This window comes from Sinocyclocheilus anshuiensis, unplaced genomic scaffold (genome assembly GCF_001515605.1).
Source record: "Sinocyclocheilus anshuiensis isolate Anshui unplaced genomic scaffold, SAMN03320099.WGS_v1.1 scaffold697, whole genome shotgun sequence".
Taxonomy (NCBI): domain Eukaryota; kingdom Metazoa; phylum Chordata; class Actinopteri; order Cypriniformes; family Cyprinidae; genus Sinocyclocheilus; species Sinocyclocheilus anshuiensis.
Window position 1 is genome coordinate 2,377,047 of NW_015538036.1, and position 20,191 is coordinate 2,397,237.

The 20,191-nt window shown below is 37.8% G+C and overlaps 1 protein-coding gene across 5 annotated transcripts in view; it reads right to left on the reverse strand.

The window, feature by feature from the left end:
* The window catches only part of LOC107681238 (ADP-ribosylation factor-like protein 15), a 133,150-nt gene that overhangs the window by 50,584 nt on the left and 62,375 nt on the right, over window positions 1–20,191 (reverse strand). For all 5 annotated transcript variants that reach the window (XM_016477492.1, XM_016477484.1, XM_016477500.1 and 2 more), the window contains one exon: window positions 19,472–19,680. In XM_016477492.1, the coding sequence (XP_016332978.1) occupies window positions 19,472–19,680 (209 nt within the window). The remainder of the gene's footprint in view (window positions 1–19,471; window positions 19,681–20,191) is intronic.

Consider the following 20,191-nt stretch of genomic DNA (forward strand, 5'->3'; position numbering starts at 1 on the left):
TTGTCAAAATCTGTGAGGAATGCAGGCGAGAGCCAATGAGCGTTCGATTATCCTGCCGTAAAACCTGTCGTTTGAAGTGGCAACATTTGAATTTGTAAAGAGCGCGTCCATCAGCGCGGGCTTTGCTGCTCACGGTCACTGGACTCACTGCTCGGGATGGAGAAGAAGATCGCCGAATAAAGGCTTGGATTTGGGTCTGTTCCTCGCAGTCGTATGGATTCGGAAGATTTGGATTACAGCGCACGAATAAAATTTTCATTTCGTAATTATGTTGCGTTTTTGGTGTATTTTATAGTTCTATTGTTAGTCACAGCATGTTGGGGGAAAATGCCTTTTTTGACCTATGGCAATCAAAGTAAACATTATATGACAAGTAAAGGTTAAACGATTGCAGAAATTTTATTTATTTTAAGGTTTAAAGTGAAGTCTTGTTTAACATTATGTAGGCATATTCTTGGAAACGAGCTGGCAGCAGAAATCACACAACAAAACGAAATGTTATAATTTCAAAAGTAAACAATTTAATAATGCAATTGAAAACAAGCTAATTCATATGACAACTAAAAACTAATAAAATTAATGCTGAGATTTCAATATTCATAAGGATTCATTTTTAGGTGTCGTCAATACGTAAATTTTGTACGTTTAAATGCTGAAAATACGTAAGTATTTGTACGTTTAGATGCTGAAAATACGTCAGTATTGTACGTTTTAGTGCCTGTAAAAACGTAAGTAAATGTATGTTTTATAGAACCACATGTTACGTAAAATGCATACGAATTATCATGAAATCACGTTGGATAGTCAGTGCTGATGGACAAATTCAGATAATGTCTGGGCCAAAACAGACAAAGACAGAAGTGTTTGCACCTGAACTGCACATTGAAACAGCTAAAGTGTTGCATAAAATTTTATTAAATATTTACAGTAATACAGTAATTAAAAAAAAAAAAAGTTATGGTCACACTACAGGACAGTTTATAATAAGTGGCTGCAAAAAGACACAACACCTAAAAGATAAAAATTAACTTAAACGTCTCCTATATGACCTTTTTCAGCTCAAAGGACACAAGATAAAGCCACTCAGTTGACTGCCTTATTAAGTCACTGTAAATGACACAGTGGTGTCAGAAAGGTCTGGGTGGAAGAACATCAGGAGCAGGACCAGGTCTGGCAAGAAAGACACAGCTACAGCCCTGCCCTTGCTCCTCCCGGGTCACCGGACACACCGATTACTGGTTGTCGGCCCCTGACACAGCAAAGCCCGGTGCTTTCATCTGTGCTGGTGGCTCTTCCCCAAAGCTCTGTTATAGGATTCACGTTTGCAATTAGTGCAGATCAGTCAATTAGCTTTTGGCAAGCTGCCCTTAAGTGTCACATGGCACATGCTTTGCCTTGATGGTACCTGACAGCGTCGCAGATCAATGATGACCATGCAGGAGGTCTGCCAGAAACAGGCCTCAACCGACCATGGAAAACATGTAGAGGATGCATTATAGAGCAGTAAACGTTAGGGCTGGGCGATTTCCCCGATTTTATCGATTAATTCGAATTTAATGTTTTGCCATGTTTGATTTTTTAGAAATTGAGGATTCGCGATTTTGAATAGAAATATTACCAAATGTTAGAATTAGACACTTTGACAATATGCCGGTGATAACAGCAAAGAGAAAAGAACGATTCAACCGCATGTCGGCGCACGTGATTAACTGCTCATGTGTGACGCGCTCTGTGAAGGACCATAAATATATCGTTAAGCGCCATTCACACAGAATGCGCTTTATGTTGAGAAAGATATTTCATCACGGTGACCGGCTGAAAGCTGCTGTTGTTTTTACAGAACATTTATAATTATAGTTAATAGTCTACTTGTGTTATACCTTCAGTCATTTTGAATTTGAATTACCTTGACTTTTGAGATTTTTTAAAAGCATTTTCCTCGTATTATTTCTGAACACATAATATGTATAAGACAAGTTTGTACAAGATGTAGTTGTAGTTCATGCATCTTTTCTGCAAAGATATTTAACAAGTGATTTGTTTAATGTTTACATCATGTTGACAGCATCAAGTGTGCTGCACTTAGAATAGAATTTTCTTTAACTAGAGGGTTAATAAAGAAAAAGTTACTTGAATCATGTTGTAGGTAGATTTTCAAGATGACTAGTTAAAAATCGTAAAAAATCGAGAATCGGTCAAACGTTCTGGAAAAATCGAGATTTAAATTTTTTGCCAAATCGTAATACTGTATGAGCATGCTAACAAACATATTTTAGGAAAGACTCTGCATTTTCAGCAAAAACTGCAGAAATGATTTGCAATCTACTGCAAAGCTACTCATTTCATTAATTCTTACAAACTTACAAAATGAAGTATGATCTTATAAATGCAATTTAACCTAGTCTTTACATTCAAACCTTTAAAAAAAAATCATACAATTACATAAATATTTAAAGCTGGAACTAGGCTACTATATTTTTAATTTCTCCTCAGTGGCTTGATTTTCTCAACACATATTTTGCAATAATATTAATATGTTATAATCTTGAATGGAGATTATGCACAATTTGAGTTATAATAATTTATCTAGATAATCTTTGTCAGTGCCACCTGAAATAACCCACTAAGAACCCTGTTGAAAAAACCCACTTAAAGCAGCCTAACATGGTTTTAGTTGGATTAGGTTGGTCCCCTTGCCTGGTCTTTAACTAGCTGGACTCCGAGAATGATCAGCTGAAGTTCCCAAAACCAATTAAAAACCAGCCAACAGACTGGCCAGACCAGACTAGGATACCAGCTATGCATGTGGCATTAGCTGTTTCTTTGTCATAAAGAATACAGCACACCAAATGTGGTTGTGGTATGATGGAAGTGAGGTTGGAAAAGTAGCTTGGTTTAGGTTTTACATCCCATTCAAAATGGTTTTGCATTAATGATATTTGATATAATGTGTGACCAAATATTTGCAAAAGCACCTCCAATAAGATGATTCTCAGAAGGCCTTTTCATCAATAATCAAATTAAACATGCCTAAAACAGGGCTACAAGATAGCAGAACTAAAAAAAAAACATGTAACCTCATGTAACATTCCTTTAGCCTTCCTTTTTACATCACCTCACAAACCTTTTCTCACAATTATGTGAATTACAGAATATGGGATTAAACATTCCGCCAATCCTCCATTGTTCAGAAAAACCCCCCCAAATAAACAAATCACAGTTTTGTTGATGCAAAGTGCACAGTCTAGACACAATGGTTGCAAGCCAGGCATGTTCTGGCGGCTTGTGGAAAGTGGAGACAAGCCGAGAATGTAATTATGAATGCCAAATTAGAAAGCACTTTGAGGAAGTCCTTTCCTGTTCCTGTGGTAGCAGTATAGGTGGTTAAGGGGGATGCCACATCCTGAACATGAAAGAATCAAAATGAGTAATCCAGATGATGCAGTCCATCAAAACTTTAGTAATTACAACAGAAAACAGCACCAAAACAAATATTGACTTGATCTACACTGCAGTGAGGTTGAGAACTACAAAACATTAATAAGAAGAGTCATAAAAAGAATGTTATCTCAATATCAATTAAATATAAACCTCATTAATTTCATCTCAAATAAACAAACTAAATTCTAGTGCATTTCCTGCTGAATGTGTCAAATAATTATGCTGGATTGAGAAAACCAACATATTGTTACACTACCTTTTGGAACCCTTGACAATCTGAATATTTTAATCGATTTTAATTTTGAATATTTTATTACAAAAAAATTTTTTCAATTGATTTTAAACACTGAATTTAAACACTGAGTCCTTTTTTGCATCTTCTTGTGCTTGAGCAGAAAAATACATCTTTCCATTTTGAACTTTTAACTGGCCCTTTTGACCATTAAGATTTTCTTAATCTAGATGCTAAAGTTTCTTGTTCACAAACTTTAGAATCTAATTTCAATTTGCAGCCCTAATTTTCTCATTTATGTTATATGTGTGTCTATATTTTTGCTCTAATATCTGAACCGCCAGATCAAACTGAAATTGAATAACATTAACACAACTTAAAAGTCTTGAGAACTTGTCATAGAAAGTTGCTTTACATCTCACCTGGAACTTGACCAAAGCATGACTCAAACTATTGCAGTACACTCACAACCATTGACGCATTATTCCTAAGCGCCTGAACAATGGTGCAAAAATTAAGATACACTTAAAACCACTGAATCACTGTTCCAGAGTTAGAAACCTCTCAGTCCCCCTGATGAGGTCATGTAAAACTAAATCCAACAATAATCAATCAAATCAAACAGCCCAAACAGCCCATTCACAGCCCTTGAATTAAACGGTACAAAAACAATCACTTGAACGGTAATTTCCAGCAAGATATGCAATTTAACTTTTTACTTTTCATAAAGTAATTGGGATTTATTTGTGGTATTGTTGAGGTTCTAAATGGGGAACAAACCATTGTAAGCACCTTTCATTGGCAACAAATGAATGAAGCATGAAAAAGGGTTGGGTATAAAAAGCACAAATGTGCATCAGTCATCACAAAAGGCCACTTCTCTGAGGACCACACCTGATGATACTTTGGATCACTGCTGGTTCAATCAGTGCCGCCAATGTATGCACACTAGGCAATCTGAACCGTTCCTGTGCACATTTGACCCCCAAAGCCCGGTTCGTTTGACTAGTGTGATCGCTCCGTGCCGCGCTCGGATGCGGTTCATTTAGCCGTACCTGGCTCGGTTGGAAGAGGTGGGCCAGAGCACGGTTCAGTTGGGCTCAAGCGTGGTACGCATGTAGTGTGAGTGCTAACCGCACCCGAGTGTGGAACTTCTGATAAATGCAGCACGATTGCGTGAACATTTTTCAGTGGCAAAAGTGATAGATCTGTTAAGTAATATATTGTGATCTCAAACGACTCAAAATAATAAACCACAAAGTTAACAAAACAATGGACTCCATTGTGCTGAGCGAAAGCGCTTCTCATCCTGGTTGCTTCAAAAGTGCTATCAGTGCCTTCACGTGCTATCAGAAACTTCCTATGTCCCACTTATGAAGTCATGATTACGAGCTCGTCGCATTCAAGTGATTTGTTGTCGGAAAGAATAAAATGTAATATATAACTTGTTTGAGAACCATAAACATTCATTGCATTAGATAGTCAGCTTGCTGATGAATTTTTGAGTCAAATACATGTTTATTTCAATGTTTATAATACATACAACATGCTTTAAATGATTGTTCTTATATATAAACATATATATATATAATATATAAATAGGCACTATTTTAACGAGTAGTGTTTAAAGTTTTTTTTTTAGTTTTTTAGGGGGCTCAGGCCCCTACTCTTTTGTTAAATTAATTTAAAGTGCCCCCTCACAATATTTATCAACAACAATAATGAGGTCAATAAATGCATTAGAATTATAATTCATATAAGAACTTGTACAAAACTATAACAAATAATAATAACTCGAAACAAAATTTTACAAATCCCCTATTTATGTACGCCGTTAGTCTGGAACGTCATTGTCATATCAACGTGACATCTTACGTAATGTTGCCATAAAATGGTACCATTGATATTGGCGTTGCATACTGTGTGATTGCAAATACCGGCATAGCTAATAAACACAAAAACTTTTGCATGCTGGCATGTACTCAACAAAGTTGTTAGATTTCCATACACAAGTTCGGAAGCATGCTCTAACTTTCTGTTATACAGGGAGTAAAGCCAAGATGCCAAACAAAGAGAGATGACAGAAAATTAAGTTTCTCTATCAATATGGCTAAAAAAAGGTAAGCTTATCTGAGACTGATAGCTATCTCTCCCTCTCTCTCCCTCTCCCTCTCTCTATATACAGGTGCATCTCAATAAATTAGAATGTCGTGGAAAAGTTCATTTATTTCAGTAATTCAACTCAAATTGTGAAACTCATGTATTAAATAAATTCAATGCACACAGACTGAAGTAGTTTAAGTCTTTGGTTCTTTTAATTGTGATGATTTTGGCTCACATTTAACAAAAACCCACCAATTCACTATCTAAACAAATTAGAATATGGTGACATGCCAATCAGCTAATCAACTCAAAACACCTGCAAAGGTTTCCTGAGCCTTCAAAATGGTCTCTCAGTTTGGTTCACTAGGCTACACAATCATGGGGAAGACTGCTGATCTGACAGTTGTCCAGAAGACAATCATTGACACCCTTCACAAGGAGGGTAAGCCACAAACATTCATTGCCAAAGAAGCTGGCTGTTCACAGGGTCCTTCACAAGTAATGGACTGATGCTGGGGTCAAGGCATCAAGAGCCACCACACACAGACGTGTCAAGGAATTTGGCTACCAAAAGAAGTTTGTTTGAAATTTTTGCAAATTTATTACAAATAAAAAAACAAAAAAATCACATGTACGTAATTATTCACAGCCTTTGCCATGACACTCAATATTGAACTCAGGTGCATCCTGTTTCCACTGACCATACTTGAGATTTTTCTACAACTTGATTGAAGTCCACCTGTGGTAAATTCAGTTGATTGGACATGATTTAGAAAGGCACACACCTGTCTATATAAGGTCCCACAGTTAACAGTGCATGTCAGAGCACAAACCAAGCCATGAAGTCCAACCACTAGGACTCTTCCTAGAGCGGGCCGCCTGGCCAAACTGAGCGATCGGGGGAGAAGGGCCTTAGTCATGGAGATGACAAAAATAGGTGTGCCAAGCTTGTAGCATCATACTCAAAGACTTGAGGCTGTAATTGGTGCCAAAGGTGCTTCAACAAAGTATTGCGCAAACGCTGTGAATACTTATGTACAAGTGATTTTTTTCCCGTTTTTTTTTTTTTTTTATAAATTTGCTAAGCTGCCTTTTCCCGAGGGCTGGGTTTATCTGGGTTTGTGATGTCACGCACCCAGGAAGTAACTTCTTGTAGTCCCTACCAGCCGTTTTTTTAAAAGACGATATCTCCGTTTGCATTGAACTTTCAGCTTTGTAACTTTGCAGATATTGTTTATGCTCAAACAGCAACATTACACACTAACGTTAAAAAAGTGAAATCGCAATGAACCACCCCTTTAATGTTAATCTTTACTAATAAATTAATTCAATGCAAACAATTTATAGCTATATGTCTAATCAGAAAAGTTCAACTTGTTTGTATCTCTGCAAAGAATAACTACTATACTAGGGGGATGTTGCTCTTGTCTAGACTACCTCATTAGATGGGTCAACAAACCAATATGTAGTCAACCAGACCACCATTAAAGCTTCTAACCCTTTCTCCACTGAAGTAGAAAACCAGACAGTTCCGTCTGATGTATCCCACTGCCAAATCTGTTCAGGTCAACTGACAGATTAAAACAAAAAATCCTTCTCTACGGAGAGGGTCAGAAAGATCAATGATCAAAAGAGGAGAGAGACCCCATATTAAAGAAGATATCAATTCATTGATTTAACAGGACCCAATAATACATTAAAAATACCAGAAAAAAATGTGTTGTTCACTCATAGTTCCCTCTGAGGACCATAGAATGAAAAGGTTTTTTTTTTTTTTTTTTTGACTAAAATCGTTATTGACTTCCACAATGTCTGAAATCTTCTCCACATGTGGAATTGGTGGACCATCAAAAATCATCAAAAAGCAGCAGATAATAGCAACAAATCTCTGTAAATGTTTTTTTTTTTTTCCTGCAAACAACATTTCTGGAGCACACAAATAATGCACTGGTCAAATTTAGTCATAATGACGCACAATATGCTAGAGAAACTGCCGGCTCTGGGATTTTTAAGCTTTAATAAATAAGGTGACGAAATAATAATATTAATAATAATTATATATACTGTACATATATTACATTTAAGTTAAAATACATTAATATTAGTTTAAAAAAAACACAATAAATTGAAGTTGTTAAGTGGAAAATAAGGGTCTGCCCTGGTTATTGCTAGGCCTACATGGTATCAGAGCCTGGAGAAATTTGCTGAAAAGCTTCGTAAAACTGGAACAGTTGCTTTAAAATGATGCACCAGGTATTTACTCAACCAAACTCGAAGCACAGAACTGAGATCAAATCGTGGGAAATTTAAACCGTTACACCCATATTATACACACAAATGCACATAATAAACATGTACAGATATAAATACACAAACAAATGATAAACAATGAATATCAGCTTTCTAAAGGGGGTTGTACCGTAGTGTGAATAATACATGGCTTCACTTCAGCACTTTAACACAACCACCCAGGACTGCACTCTCCAAAAAAACATCTGCCTCGAAGACTGTCTGATAGGACAGAAAATATTCTTCTGCATGTGCCAATGGAATCACATGTTTATTCACATCTGATTGAACAATGAAGGGATGTTTCAGACTTGGAATCAAATCCTGTCCACACCAGTCAAGAAGCAGAGAGAAACAAAGATATTTCTGACCTAAAGTTTCCAGATTATAAATCTAATGCACAAGGAAAGAGTCGAATTCATGCATTTCCACATCCACACAACTCTTCTGGAAACAAATGACACAAACTAGCCTTGGTTTCTCAGGGAACATGAATGTCAAACACAGCAGATCTTTATGATTAATTACGTGTTACGAGTCAGTGGGTGCGTGAGGTGGGAGAAAACCGGAGTCCGTAAACTGAACTGTTGAATAGTCATGTCATGACTTTTTTCCTAGTATGAAAAGTAGACAACACAAACTGTAAACAAACACATATTTTGGCTAAAAGTTAGAACATAAAAAAGTCCCAAAAGGCAGAGCTTTAATGCAGCTTGACAGCACATTTGCTTGTGCAGTATCGCTTTGTCACAAATTCAGTTGGTAAGCAACATCAGTTATAAATTTGGTTCAAGGAAACCAGATGTGAGCTAATTCACTCCTCAGAGAAAAGCATTTTGTACAGTCATCTGGACTTTGTTTACACTTGGTATTAATATTCATCTTGGGTGATCCGATCGCAAATGGCCAGCAATGAATACAGGTGTAAACAAGGTCCAAAGTGGTTGGTGATTTGACTAACCAAATTCACAGATAGTTGAATCATCATGAAGTCATCACATGACATTTGTAGTGCAAAGGCTATTCCAACCTAATGTACCCAGACAACATCAACAGCCTACTCACCTATCCATCAATCACTGTGTTAAAACAATTGCTCTGGCCAAAATCACATACTTTTAGAGTATGCGCTGTATTCAGTGAAGAATTTACTTCTAAACAATTGAAGTTCGTTCTGTAGGTATACAAATGATATCAATGCTTTGTACATACAACACTGCCCTTTGACCTGTATATTCCCAAACCAATCAAGAAAGTAATTTACTATAAGTATACTTGAGAAACAACTTTCTGCTAAGAGGTAATTAAAAGTAACAAGTCATGTAAAAAAAAATGTATGCATCTTTTATTGGAAAATTAACATTTTATCAATCTTTGGTAATTGCCGTAAAGGGGTCATATGATGTTGCTAAAAAGAACATTATTTTGTGTATTTGGTGTAATGAAATGTGTTTATCCGGTTTAAGGTTCAAAAAACACATTATTTTCCACATACTGTACATTATTGTTTCTCCTCTATGCCCCGCCTTTCTGAAACGCGTTGATTTTTACAAAGCTCATCAGTCTGAAAAGCGAGGTGTGCTCTGATTGGCCAGCTATCCATTGCGTTGTGATTGGCCGAATTCCTCAAGCGTGTGATGGAAATGTTACGCCCCTTACCATACTGTGATGCCGTGTCCTGGAGCGACGAGACAAAAACATTAAAACCCATTATAAATTAGGCATTTGTTGCATCCAGTGAGGGAGACATAATTGCGGATTATAATGACTTATACTGTCTTTTTACACGCTGCGTTGCATCGCGCCGCGTAAACATAAAACCAAAACTTGAAATCGCATCATATGACCCCTTTAATCTTTTAAACAACTGAGAAGGTAGTGATCAAATTCACTTTATAAAAATCACCTTTCAAGTTCAGTAATGTACATTACACCAGCCTATGAAAGTCAAATTGGTCTACAGGGATTCATCTCAAGATCACTAATTTAATTTCATCTATTGCCAAAACTATGAAAAAAGATCATAATAAAAATTATTGAAAATATTCAAAAAGGAAATCGTCTCTAGGTTACGTATGTAACCATGGTTCCCCGAGGGAACGAGACAACACAGCCAGGCAAGAGCGGAGCATACGCCGCGAGAGTAACTCGCAGTGATGACAATCAGCTCCTCGAAAGCTGACCGTGCATGCTCCACTCCCAAACAAACGACACACAAATCGTGTGTATCCCCCGCCGCCAGATATCGTGGGCAGGGAGGAACACAGCGTTTGTAATGCTGTTCGCTCGCCATAGACTTTTTCATGATTGTTTTTTTATATATGCTTGTGCGGACAGACAACAGTAAATAGACAGACACATACACAAAAAAGCCGGATGCGCTTTTATACTTTCTGGTGCTTACGTCACCCCGCTCGTGACGTCTCGCTACTCATTGGACTGATTTGACACGTGCTTCAGAACGCGGTCACGCAAGGGCGTTCCCAAAGCGACTTCGACGCAGCTCGAGTTCCTGAAGGGGAAACCAGAATCAGAATGCGTAGTTTGTGCATAAATGTCCATCAAAATATAACATACAACTTGCTGTTTCCATCAGGAACCAACACATTGAATGATGCTCATTAACACTGTACATTTTTTCGTTGGAAAAATTGGTGTTTATTTTCTTTAGCATGCAGTGTGAAGTATTTCCCGACCATTCTGATTCAAATTTCAGCAAGTTAAGAACAAATGTATACTCACCTGCATTATATATTTTATGTAAAGCCTACGTTACGGTCTTTGACAGACAGCATGCCGAAGCCGCTATTTTCTCCTTCACGGAAAGCAATGATGTACAGTAATCAAAGCATCTGGTAGTGTGCGTTTTCCAGGAAATGCGTGTATTCCCAGGACCTCTGCTTCTCATTACTACTTCTGTGTATTGTGAGTTCCGATATATAAGTTCCGTGTATTATTTCTTGACGGACATCAATGTCATGATATTCAAATTATGTGGATTTGAAAACAGCTGTATTGTAAGGTAATAATTAGGGATGCACCCAATGTTCGGCAAACAAAATAATTCGAACGAATAAGCGGAAAGACCGAATAAACTGTACCGAACAATGGTGTGACGTGATCAAATAAAGGCGTGCACTAATGCAGCAAACATGTCGGCAGTGTGAAAGGATTTAAAACTGTCAGAGAAAGACGCAAAAATCATTACAAGCACCGACAGCGAGAGACTGTTTATTAGTGCTGCATCTCATGTCTCCGACGAGAAGTGGAAGGGGTGGTTGTTGCTGGTTACTGTATGATGATTGAAATCAAGAAATGGCCTTAAACAATTAGTAAATAAACTGCAGAATGTTATGTTTTCTAATACACGCAAGAATTGCATGTATTCAAACAGCACTTGCACAAGCTCACGGCGCTATCTGCTCGTTAGCCAGGGTTCAAAGTCCAAAGCGCGAGGAAAATCTGCGCTGAAACACTGTTACTCGTCAGTTGCTCAGTAACATTTTAATGAAATTTTTTAAAGGCATGTGACAAAGCGTTACGTGCGACAAACATCTTCCTAAAATCGTAATGAGAATCATTTATAAATCTGCTGTTGTCAACAAAAAGCACTGAGGTCTTCCTGTGGGTTTCTGCCAAAATAAAAGCTGTGAAAAAGCAAGAACTCCATCAACATTCATAAATGTTAGTCTTGTAATTTTACTGATGTTCTGTAAAATAAAATTAAAAAGACAATAATAATGATAATAATAGTTACAACAACTCTATTAATACATTTATTATAACATCTGCACATTGTGTTCAAACTGGGATCTGTAATATTTTCTAAAAGAAGTCTCTTCTGCTAAGCAAGGCTGCATTTATTTGTACAGTAAAAATACATGCCTGATTCAAGAGGGGGGGTCTCAAAAATATTATTTTACTAACTTATTCATTTTAAGTTAAATTGTGATTTGTTGGTATAATGTCTGTTAGAATGAACATGTTCAGTGTTAAGTAAATATTTTTTAAATTGTTGTGTAATTGATTTTTTCTTTGAAAAGCAAGACAAAACAGTAAAAAGCACATTTTGGCTATTTAATTTTTGCAATGGTGAAAAAATTGGCAAAATACATGGGGAAAAACCATGAAAAACCGTGTTCGTTATTGTTTGGCTTCGGCCAAGAATTTTCGGTGCATCCCTAGTAATAGTTATTTATTTATTATCCAAAAAAAGTATTCACTAAAGTGACTGATGCCCATGAGTGTTATGTTGATGTTTCTAGTTCTAATATACCAACTGACAGCTACTGTAGCAAGTTTTTGACAGACGTGATAATGTGCTTAAGGGTTTGATTTTTGGGTAATTATAAAATGTGCTGGAGACGTTCAAAATGCTTTTTACGTAGTTCATTATACTTATTTTATGGAATAAGTATAATAAATTATATGACTATAATAAATATTGATGCTACTCAAGAGACATGTTTGGCTTTTCAGAAATGTTAACATTCAGCAGTTGCATACTTGTTGACTTTTAAAATAATTTTTTACCAGAAAAGGATTGGCTTTGATGCAAAAAGTTGTTTTTAATGTTTCTCTTATAACAAAAATATTTTATTTAAACAAATGAAAATACAAATCCTGTTGTAAATAATATTGAAACATACTGTACTACTCACGTGATGTGCTGAATTTTGCATGATATATTTGGATGTAGGGAAAATTTAAAACTTTGGCAGTCACATGCATCTTTTAAAGACGCATGTATACAAAAAATAATAAATAAATACATTTTCATGTGTACAAAACCAGAGGACCTTACACCAAAATCTGATCAAACATCACCTAAGGAAAGGAAAGGAAAGGACGTGAGGTCAAGTATGGTGTCCCATACTTGGAATTTGTGCTCTGCATTTAACCCATCCAAGTGCACACACACAGCAGTGAGTAGTGTACAAACACGCACACACACCATGAACACACACCCGAAGCACTGGGCAGCCAACGCTGCAGCGCCCGGGGAGCAGTTGGGGGTTCGGTGCCTTGCTCATGGGTCTCACCTCAGTCGTGGTATTGTGGGAGGAAGAGAGCACTGGTTATTCACTCCCCCCACCTACAATCCCTGCTGGACCTGAGACTCGAACCCATGACCTTTGGGTTACAAGTCTGACTCTCTAACCATTAGGCCATTAGGTCTAGGATCAGATCACTGGCTGTGGGTGAAACGATGGTTGATTTCCTCTATTCTAAGATCAGTTCTTTAGCTCAACATTTGAGCATTCATACAGGAAACCTTTAGAAAACAAGAACCAGTGCATCGGGGCAAAACATCTACACAGCCTACTTTGTTGAGGTGTTATATCAACATATGACGCCCCTCTCTCTGCTCACTTCCTCCTAGGGCCCCAACAGCAGGAGGTTGGTGTCAACAAGGAATTCTGTCCCATGAATATTTCCCCTCCTGAAAACAAGTCACACACAGGGCCCTAGTTAGGCCTTTACAGGTCCAACGAGTCCTTTAAACTTGACTGCAGCAATGTAAAAACGAGACGTCGCCAACATTATGCCATAAAATGATACCGGGCAGCGCTAATAACTAGGTTGCAACAACAACACGCTGGGTGCTGCTTTGCTTGGGAAAACCTATACACAATTTAACTCAGAAACACATAATATCTGTCACATTTCAGAGTAAAAATGATTTCAGGTGTTATAAACGGATATGTCCCATGTACAAAACTGTTGTTCCAAACATTAAACAGGACCAGTGTGTCTGTAAACAGCATTTAGTGTGACGTGAATCAACTGAACACAGACCAGAAAAGATTTCAATGGCATAAGATGTTAACGTCACAGCTACGTTCAAATGTAATTTTAGCTTTAGACTTTGTGATGAAAGCTCCAATCCGCTCAGTTATGACAGATGGCAGTAGCACTTCTGAGAGAAGAATTAGAGTCAGTTGTGTAGCTGCTCAGTGGGCAGTGATGACCTGCTGATTATACATCATGACTCAGAGTTTGAAGGGTGTTTAGTCTCTGTAGCTCTCTGGGCAAGGTGACTGAGCCTTTGCGGTAAACCTCATGAGTCTGGATCATGTTCTTTTAACCACAATTTCATAACACCACCTGCTACACAAAAACAGAGAACATCTTAAAACCCAAAATATGTCTGAGAGAAGAATTTGATTGTCAAAATGGAATCAGATGGCATGGTGCATAACAGTAATTATACATATTAATTCATCTACAAAGAGGAACGTTCTTAGCTTGTCCATCTTTAGTGAACCACTTTCTCACATTTAAGGTCATTGCACACGGAGTCCAAAATTTTCGTATGTGTTTTTTCATATTTGTTATCCTAAAAATTTGTTGCGCACAGAAACCTTGAACACTGAGTCTGATGCGTATTAATTAATCCGTTACGAAAAAATTCGCAAAACAGTACTAAATGGAGTCTTCAAGCAATGAGGATGATTCTTAAAAAGAGAAAAAGAAAGGAAATACTGGGTCCATCCAATCCTGGGATATAGAGACGAAGGAGAGCTCCTCCTCCTTAAGGAGCAGTGGGATTATCACGGGCGATTCAAAGTTTACTTCAGGATGTCAGTGGCTCAGTTTGATGCTTTGCTAGCGATACTAGAGCCATATATTAAAAAGAAGACCACTAATATCTGTGAACTCAGTGTGCAAGGATCTTTACAGTGCTTTGTGCTACTAGACAAAGTGGATGAACTTGACAATCGCCATTCTGGATTTTGGCGTGCACTTGTACGGTGGCTCTGAATTGTCAAAACACCTCTCAAAATGCTTGCTACGGATGCGAAAAATGCAGAAAATCGAACCCGATCCGAAATTTTTTATGATGGACGAAAGTTTCGGAGGCAGTGTGTAAATGTGATTGACACAGCGTGAGGTCGTATTTATTTTTCAACGTGCAAAAATTTCGGACTCAGTGTGCAATGGCCTTAAGAGTTAAGCAAACAATTTGTTTGTACACTAACTCAGAGACATCTAGTATCTTTCATTTAATATTAAGCATGCAAGTTCTGCACGAAAGCTCCTCTACAAGCTCCTCTACATCTGGATTATTTATGATGGCAAGTAATGTTTGAAAGGTTTGCTTGAAAGAAGATTCAACTGTCTGAAGCTTTTTATTATGGCGAATCTTGAAATGTTTAGGTGTAAGCATTTCAAAAACTCCAAGAGAATGTGAAGGGTTTCTGCCTCGAAAAATATGTGGAACAAGACACAAAATAAAACATTTAAATGCACAATCATCTAAACAAAAGGAGTGTGTGGGGCAAAAAGAGGCGAGGAAAAAGGAAGTGAGAAATGCGACTACAAATGCCAGTTCCCCTCTCAGGGATCAAACCTGTCTTGGATATCCGGCTTTACTATTCCGCCTCTCTGCTTTGATGGGTCAACCATACTTTCTCACACACAGCATGAAAGTTGAAATCAGTTCTTTCAGTTTTTATGTTTGACTTGATTTGACCATCTCAAGGAAGTACCAGAGGAAAAAAATAGTGAAAAAAAATGATTAATTCTAATAGATTTAATTTATTTATAGTTTTTTAATTTTGTGTTTTCCTTATTTTTAAAAATGCAATCAAACAAAAAAGAGGTGACAATTCAAACCTGGGACAGATGAAAACTAAGTCAGGCCATATCCCATTCAAAGCGATTGGCAACTATGTCAGAGTTAAGTGCGGATCGACGTGTGGGACTTGATCCCTCACTGTGACAGGATACACAGTATGCCTACAACAAGAATAGAGATGACACCATAATTAAATAAAAGGCCTGTGGCAGGGCTCACTGCCTCTATAAGCCAAATTCACGTGGCTCTGGAAGTGTTTGCAAACAGCTAAAAGAGGTCAATCGCTCTCTGTGACTTCAACTTCTAAAAATAGACCAACACATGGCAATCTCCCCAGTAATGTGGTTTGCGCTGATCAGACGCAACTGACCACATTTAGGAGCTTAAACAAAAGAAGGGTCTGTGTGGTCTCTCTCGGTTGACTGCCAGCTGACTGAAGTCAACACCACATACAAGATTTTCTCCAGCATGCAGTCACACAGTACATGTCACACGTGCCATTGGTCAATATCAGGATATCTGCTGACCGGGTGGCACACAACCCTATAGGCTTATAGACTATACAAATCGATGTGGAAAGTGGACCAGCATCAAGTCGGTTGCTATTTTTCATTAGTGGTTGTCTGTAAAATCCTATGAGATCCTAAGCATTGCCGCAGACATGTTGTAATTATCTTATATCCGGCACATATCAATGCACACTCGAGTATAGTGTGATACTCATTTCCATCATCAGCACTTAAGCTTTCGAAAAGCTCTCCAGCATATTTCCTCATGTCAAGAATTGGCAACAGGCTTGTCTGAAATACTTTGCAGGCTCCTTCTCTCATCGCCAATTGAGTCCTCACTGCGACCACAATGCATGCCTCTTCAGTCGAGAGAGTCTAGCAGTGAAACACAAGTAGAAAGTGGAGGTGGCTAGCCAAAACATCCCACACCGAACACAACCGCACTGGAGGAAGGCAGGTGTCACTTTCACATGTAATCACAATTACTAAATGCTCTTCCCTTTACTTAGGCCAGTTTCGCAGAGCATGTATAAGCAGTATATACTGTAAGCGAACTTGCAGCATAACTTCGACAGCAGACCTGCTTTGACAAAGTCAAAATCCATAAATGAAAAATGGTTATCAGGGAGTGAGTTATTGAGAACTACTACACATTAATCAACACCCAAAACCCACATGAGCTATAATCTGCACTGCAGTCAGTGCTGATTAGATCTGTTTCTGCATGTGAAATTTATATCCAGCCGTGATCAATATATCACGTCAGTTTAAGTTTTACATTCATAAAGGCCTTTATTGCATGTTATTGTGGGGATAAATAGGTTTACACTGTACTTTCAATGTATTTCAGTGTAGTTCAAATATGCTACAACTAGGGCTGGGCGATTTTTCAGATTTTATCAATTAATTCGAATTTAATGTTTTGTCGCGACTTTATTTTTTAGAAATCGAGGCATCACGATTTTGAATAGAAATATGACCAACCGTTAGAATTTGACACTTTGACAATATGCCAATGATAACGATCCAACCACATGTTGGCGCACGTGATTAACCGCTCACATACGACGCGCTCATATCGCTAGTCGCCATTCACACAGAATGCGCTTTTGCATTGACAAAGATGCAACGTGGGCAGTGGAATAGGAAAAACATGCAAGAGGATGGGAGTGAACTTCTTTTAACTTGAGCGCCACGTTTTTAGAATGTCGTTTCATGCATGAGACGCCGCAAGAGATGTCAGTGCAACAGTCAAACGCGTCGATGTTTACAATGGAAAAAAACAATGGAAAAGCAGAGCAATCCAAAAAAAAACTGTAACTACTACTGTATGTCTTATATTTCATGTTTGCATCATGGTGACAGGCTGAAAGCTGCTGTTGGTTTTTACAGAACATCTATAGTTAATAATAATCTACTGTTGTTATAACTGTTATACCTGGTGTTATACCTTCAGTCATTTTGAAACTGAATTACCTTGTGATTTGTTTAACATTTACATCATGTTGATAACTTCATGTGGTGCACTTGGAATAGAATTTTCTTGAATCATGTTGTAGTTACATTTTCAAGTTGACTAGTTAAAAATCGTAAAAAATCAAGAATCGGTCAAATTTTTTTGCCATACTGCCCAGCCCTAGCTACAACTCAGCAGTGACAATCTGCTTGATGTCTTTGCGAGTGACCCTATTGCTAAAATATGAACGTAGCTATATTTTATTCACATAAACACCCATTTATGCTGTACAAATATAAATGTGTATAATATTATCTGGAATATAATATCTTTCGTGTACAATACCATTAAGGAAGCTAAATGTAAATGTATAAACCTGAAAAGAAACATAAAACTATGTCTGTCAGTGTGACAAAATAATTTGGATTCATCTCATGATTTTAGTCTTTAGAAAGCAGATTGAAACTGTAGTAATGTCAAATTTGGTGAATTTATTTGTAACTTTCCCGCAGACACAATAGCACCCCCTTGCGGCCCCCTGTGCTATGCTGTATATGCCCTTCATTCTCCAGCTGGGAGTCATATTTATTGACCAGTAGATTTAGAAGCAGACATCCACTTGTTTTTGGTAAATTGAATCACAGACAACAGCTCTTGTTGGAGGAGCCAAGAGGTAAATGCAGGATTAATGTAAAATGTCTGCACCTTCAAGAATACATGAAATGCAATCAGTTTACAAAAATGATGGGAATCTGCTGGGATGAATGTCGTTCCTTCAGTCTGACTGGCTAAGAGGAGTCAGCAGTAGAGGGGTTGACTTGCTTCAATCTGTGGTCTACATGTGATCAGAAGCTTGAACTCCTAACCTGATACCATCTTCACCCACTTGTTTATAGTGGGCTGGACATCAGCAAGTCCTGCGCAGAAGACAATGCCCTGCCTTTCCTTAACATTCAATAGTGGAAACTCTGACAAACCACATCTCTTTCTGTAATAACGTTTGAGTACGACATTCCAGATGTTTACATCATGACTCATTTGATGGAATTTTAGAAAAATTATCCATATGATTTAGGGGCACTTTTTCGAAGAATAAAATTTCATAACCTCAGGTGGCATCCACAATTTATTTCCTTTAAATAATTAAGTAATTAACCAAAAATGATAAAACTAGTCCATACATTCAATATGTGACACTCTAGTGGATTCCGTTTCAAATAACCACTGCTGACACAATTTAAAAAGTGTCTTTATTTAATTTATTATGTACTAATATTACTTATTATTCCAAATATTCAGCCACCTGAAACTGACGTCACATGTAAGTGCAAAATATGTAACCACCTGCAAAAATGTACACATGGTACGTATGTAGATCGATATTTTCCTGTCTCAGATGCATAACTACAGCACCAGACTGTCATACTTACGTCCTTGTCTAGATTTAATACATACTTGGAAAACTTAAAGTGTCTCCTGCTGCTTGTTCATACTTCCTTCTGAGGAGAACAACATCTACAGGGTTTTCTCAGCATGTGGAAAGAGACTATTAGTCAGCCGGCCCACGTCACAGCATGTTTACATCATCAGCTCTGGTTCTAGGATGCAGTAGGGAGGGGGAGCTCCCCACAACATCCTATCCCAGCCCTGGTCGCTCATCTTCCAAGGCTGACCATAAACAACTGCTCTTACCGCATGGCAACAGGATGCTCTCCAAAACGCACGCTACCCAGCGCTCAGTCCAAACACTTGAGAGAGTGTGTACAAACAGAGCCCAGCAACCCTCAACAGCGGCAGATCACAGAGAAGACGGCCAGCACTTAACATAGAGCTATATTTGGTGTGGAAAGTTACCATACCTCCGATACAGAGCGGGCAGCTGGTGAATCCTGGTGGTTGGCGAGAATGAGGAAAGGAAGGGTGCACAGCTGAGGATGCTGCATGGCCGAGAGAAGCTCAGACCGGGACGCCTCCATCTCTTCGTCTGATGCGGCACTGTTGAGGACAAACACCACACCTTGGGAACCTTGATAATATCGGCTCCAGTATTTCTTGATGGTCTCAGCTCCTACAGAGAGGGAACCAGCAATGATGTAGTGTACCATGTGACTGTTCACGTACAATCCTAAGTAAGCAAAAATATAAAAATAAATAAATAAATGTGATACATTGGCTCCCTTTCAATTTATGTGTGTGAATTTTAATTTAATTAGCTAAACTCCACAGAAAGATGAACTGAATTGACAGGAAGAGGAATTTAAGAAATTTTAAATCAAAGAAATCCAACACAAGTAATGCATTCTGGGAAGTGTTTTTCCATCTTAGTCCACAGAAGTTCACTTATTAAATATAATCAAATAACTAAATACATATTTATAGGTGGTATCTATCTATCTATCTATCTATCCTCTCTCTCTTCATGTCTCTCTTTAAACCTAGAGTTCAAAGTTTGTCTTGAGAAATCTTGATTTTATGTTTAAAAGTTATTCAAATGGCAATTTTGTTTGCGTCCTGAATTCAAAATTAATTCAATCCGAGGACTTAAACTGGAGTTTAAGAGGCATTCTTGCTTAAATTTT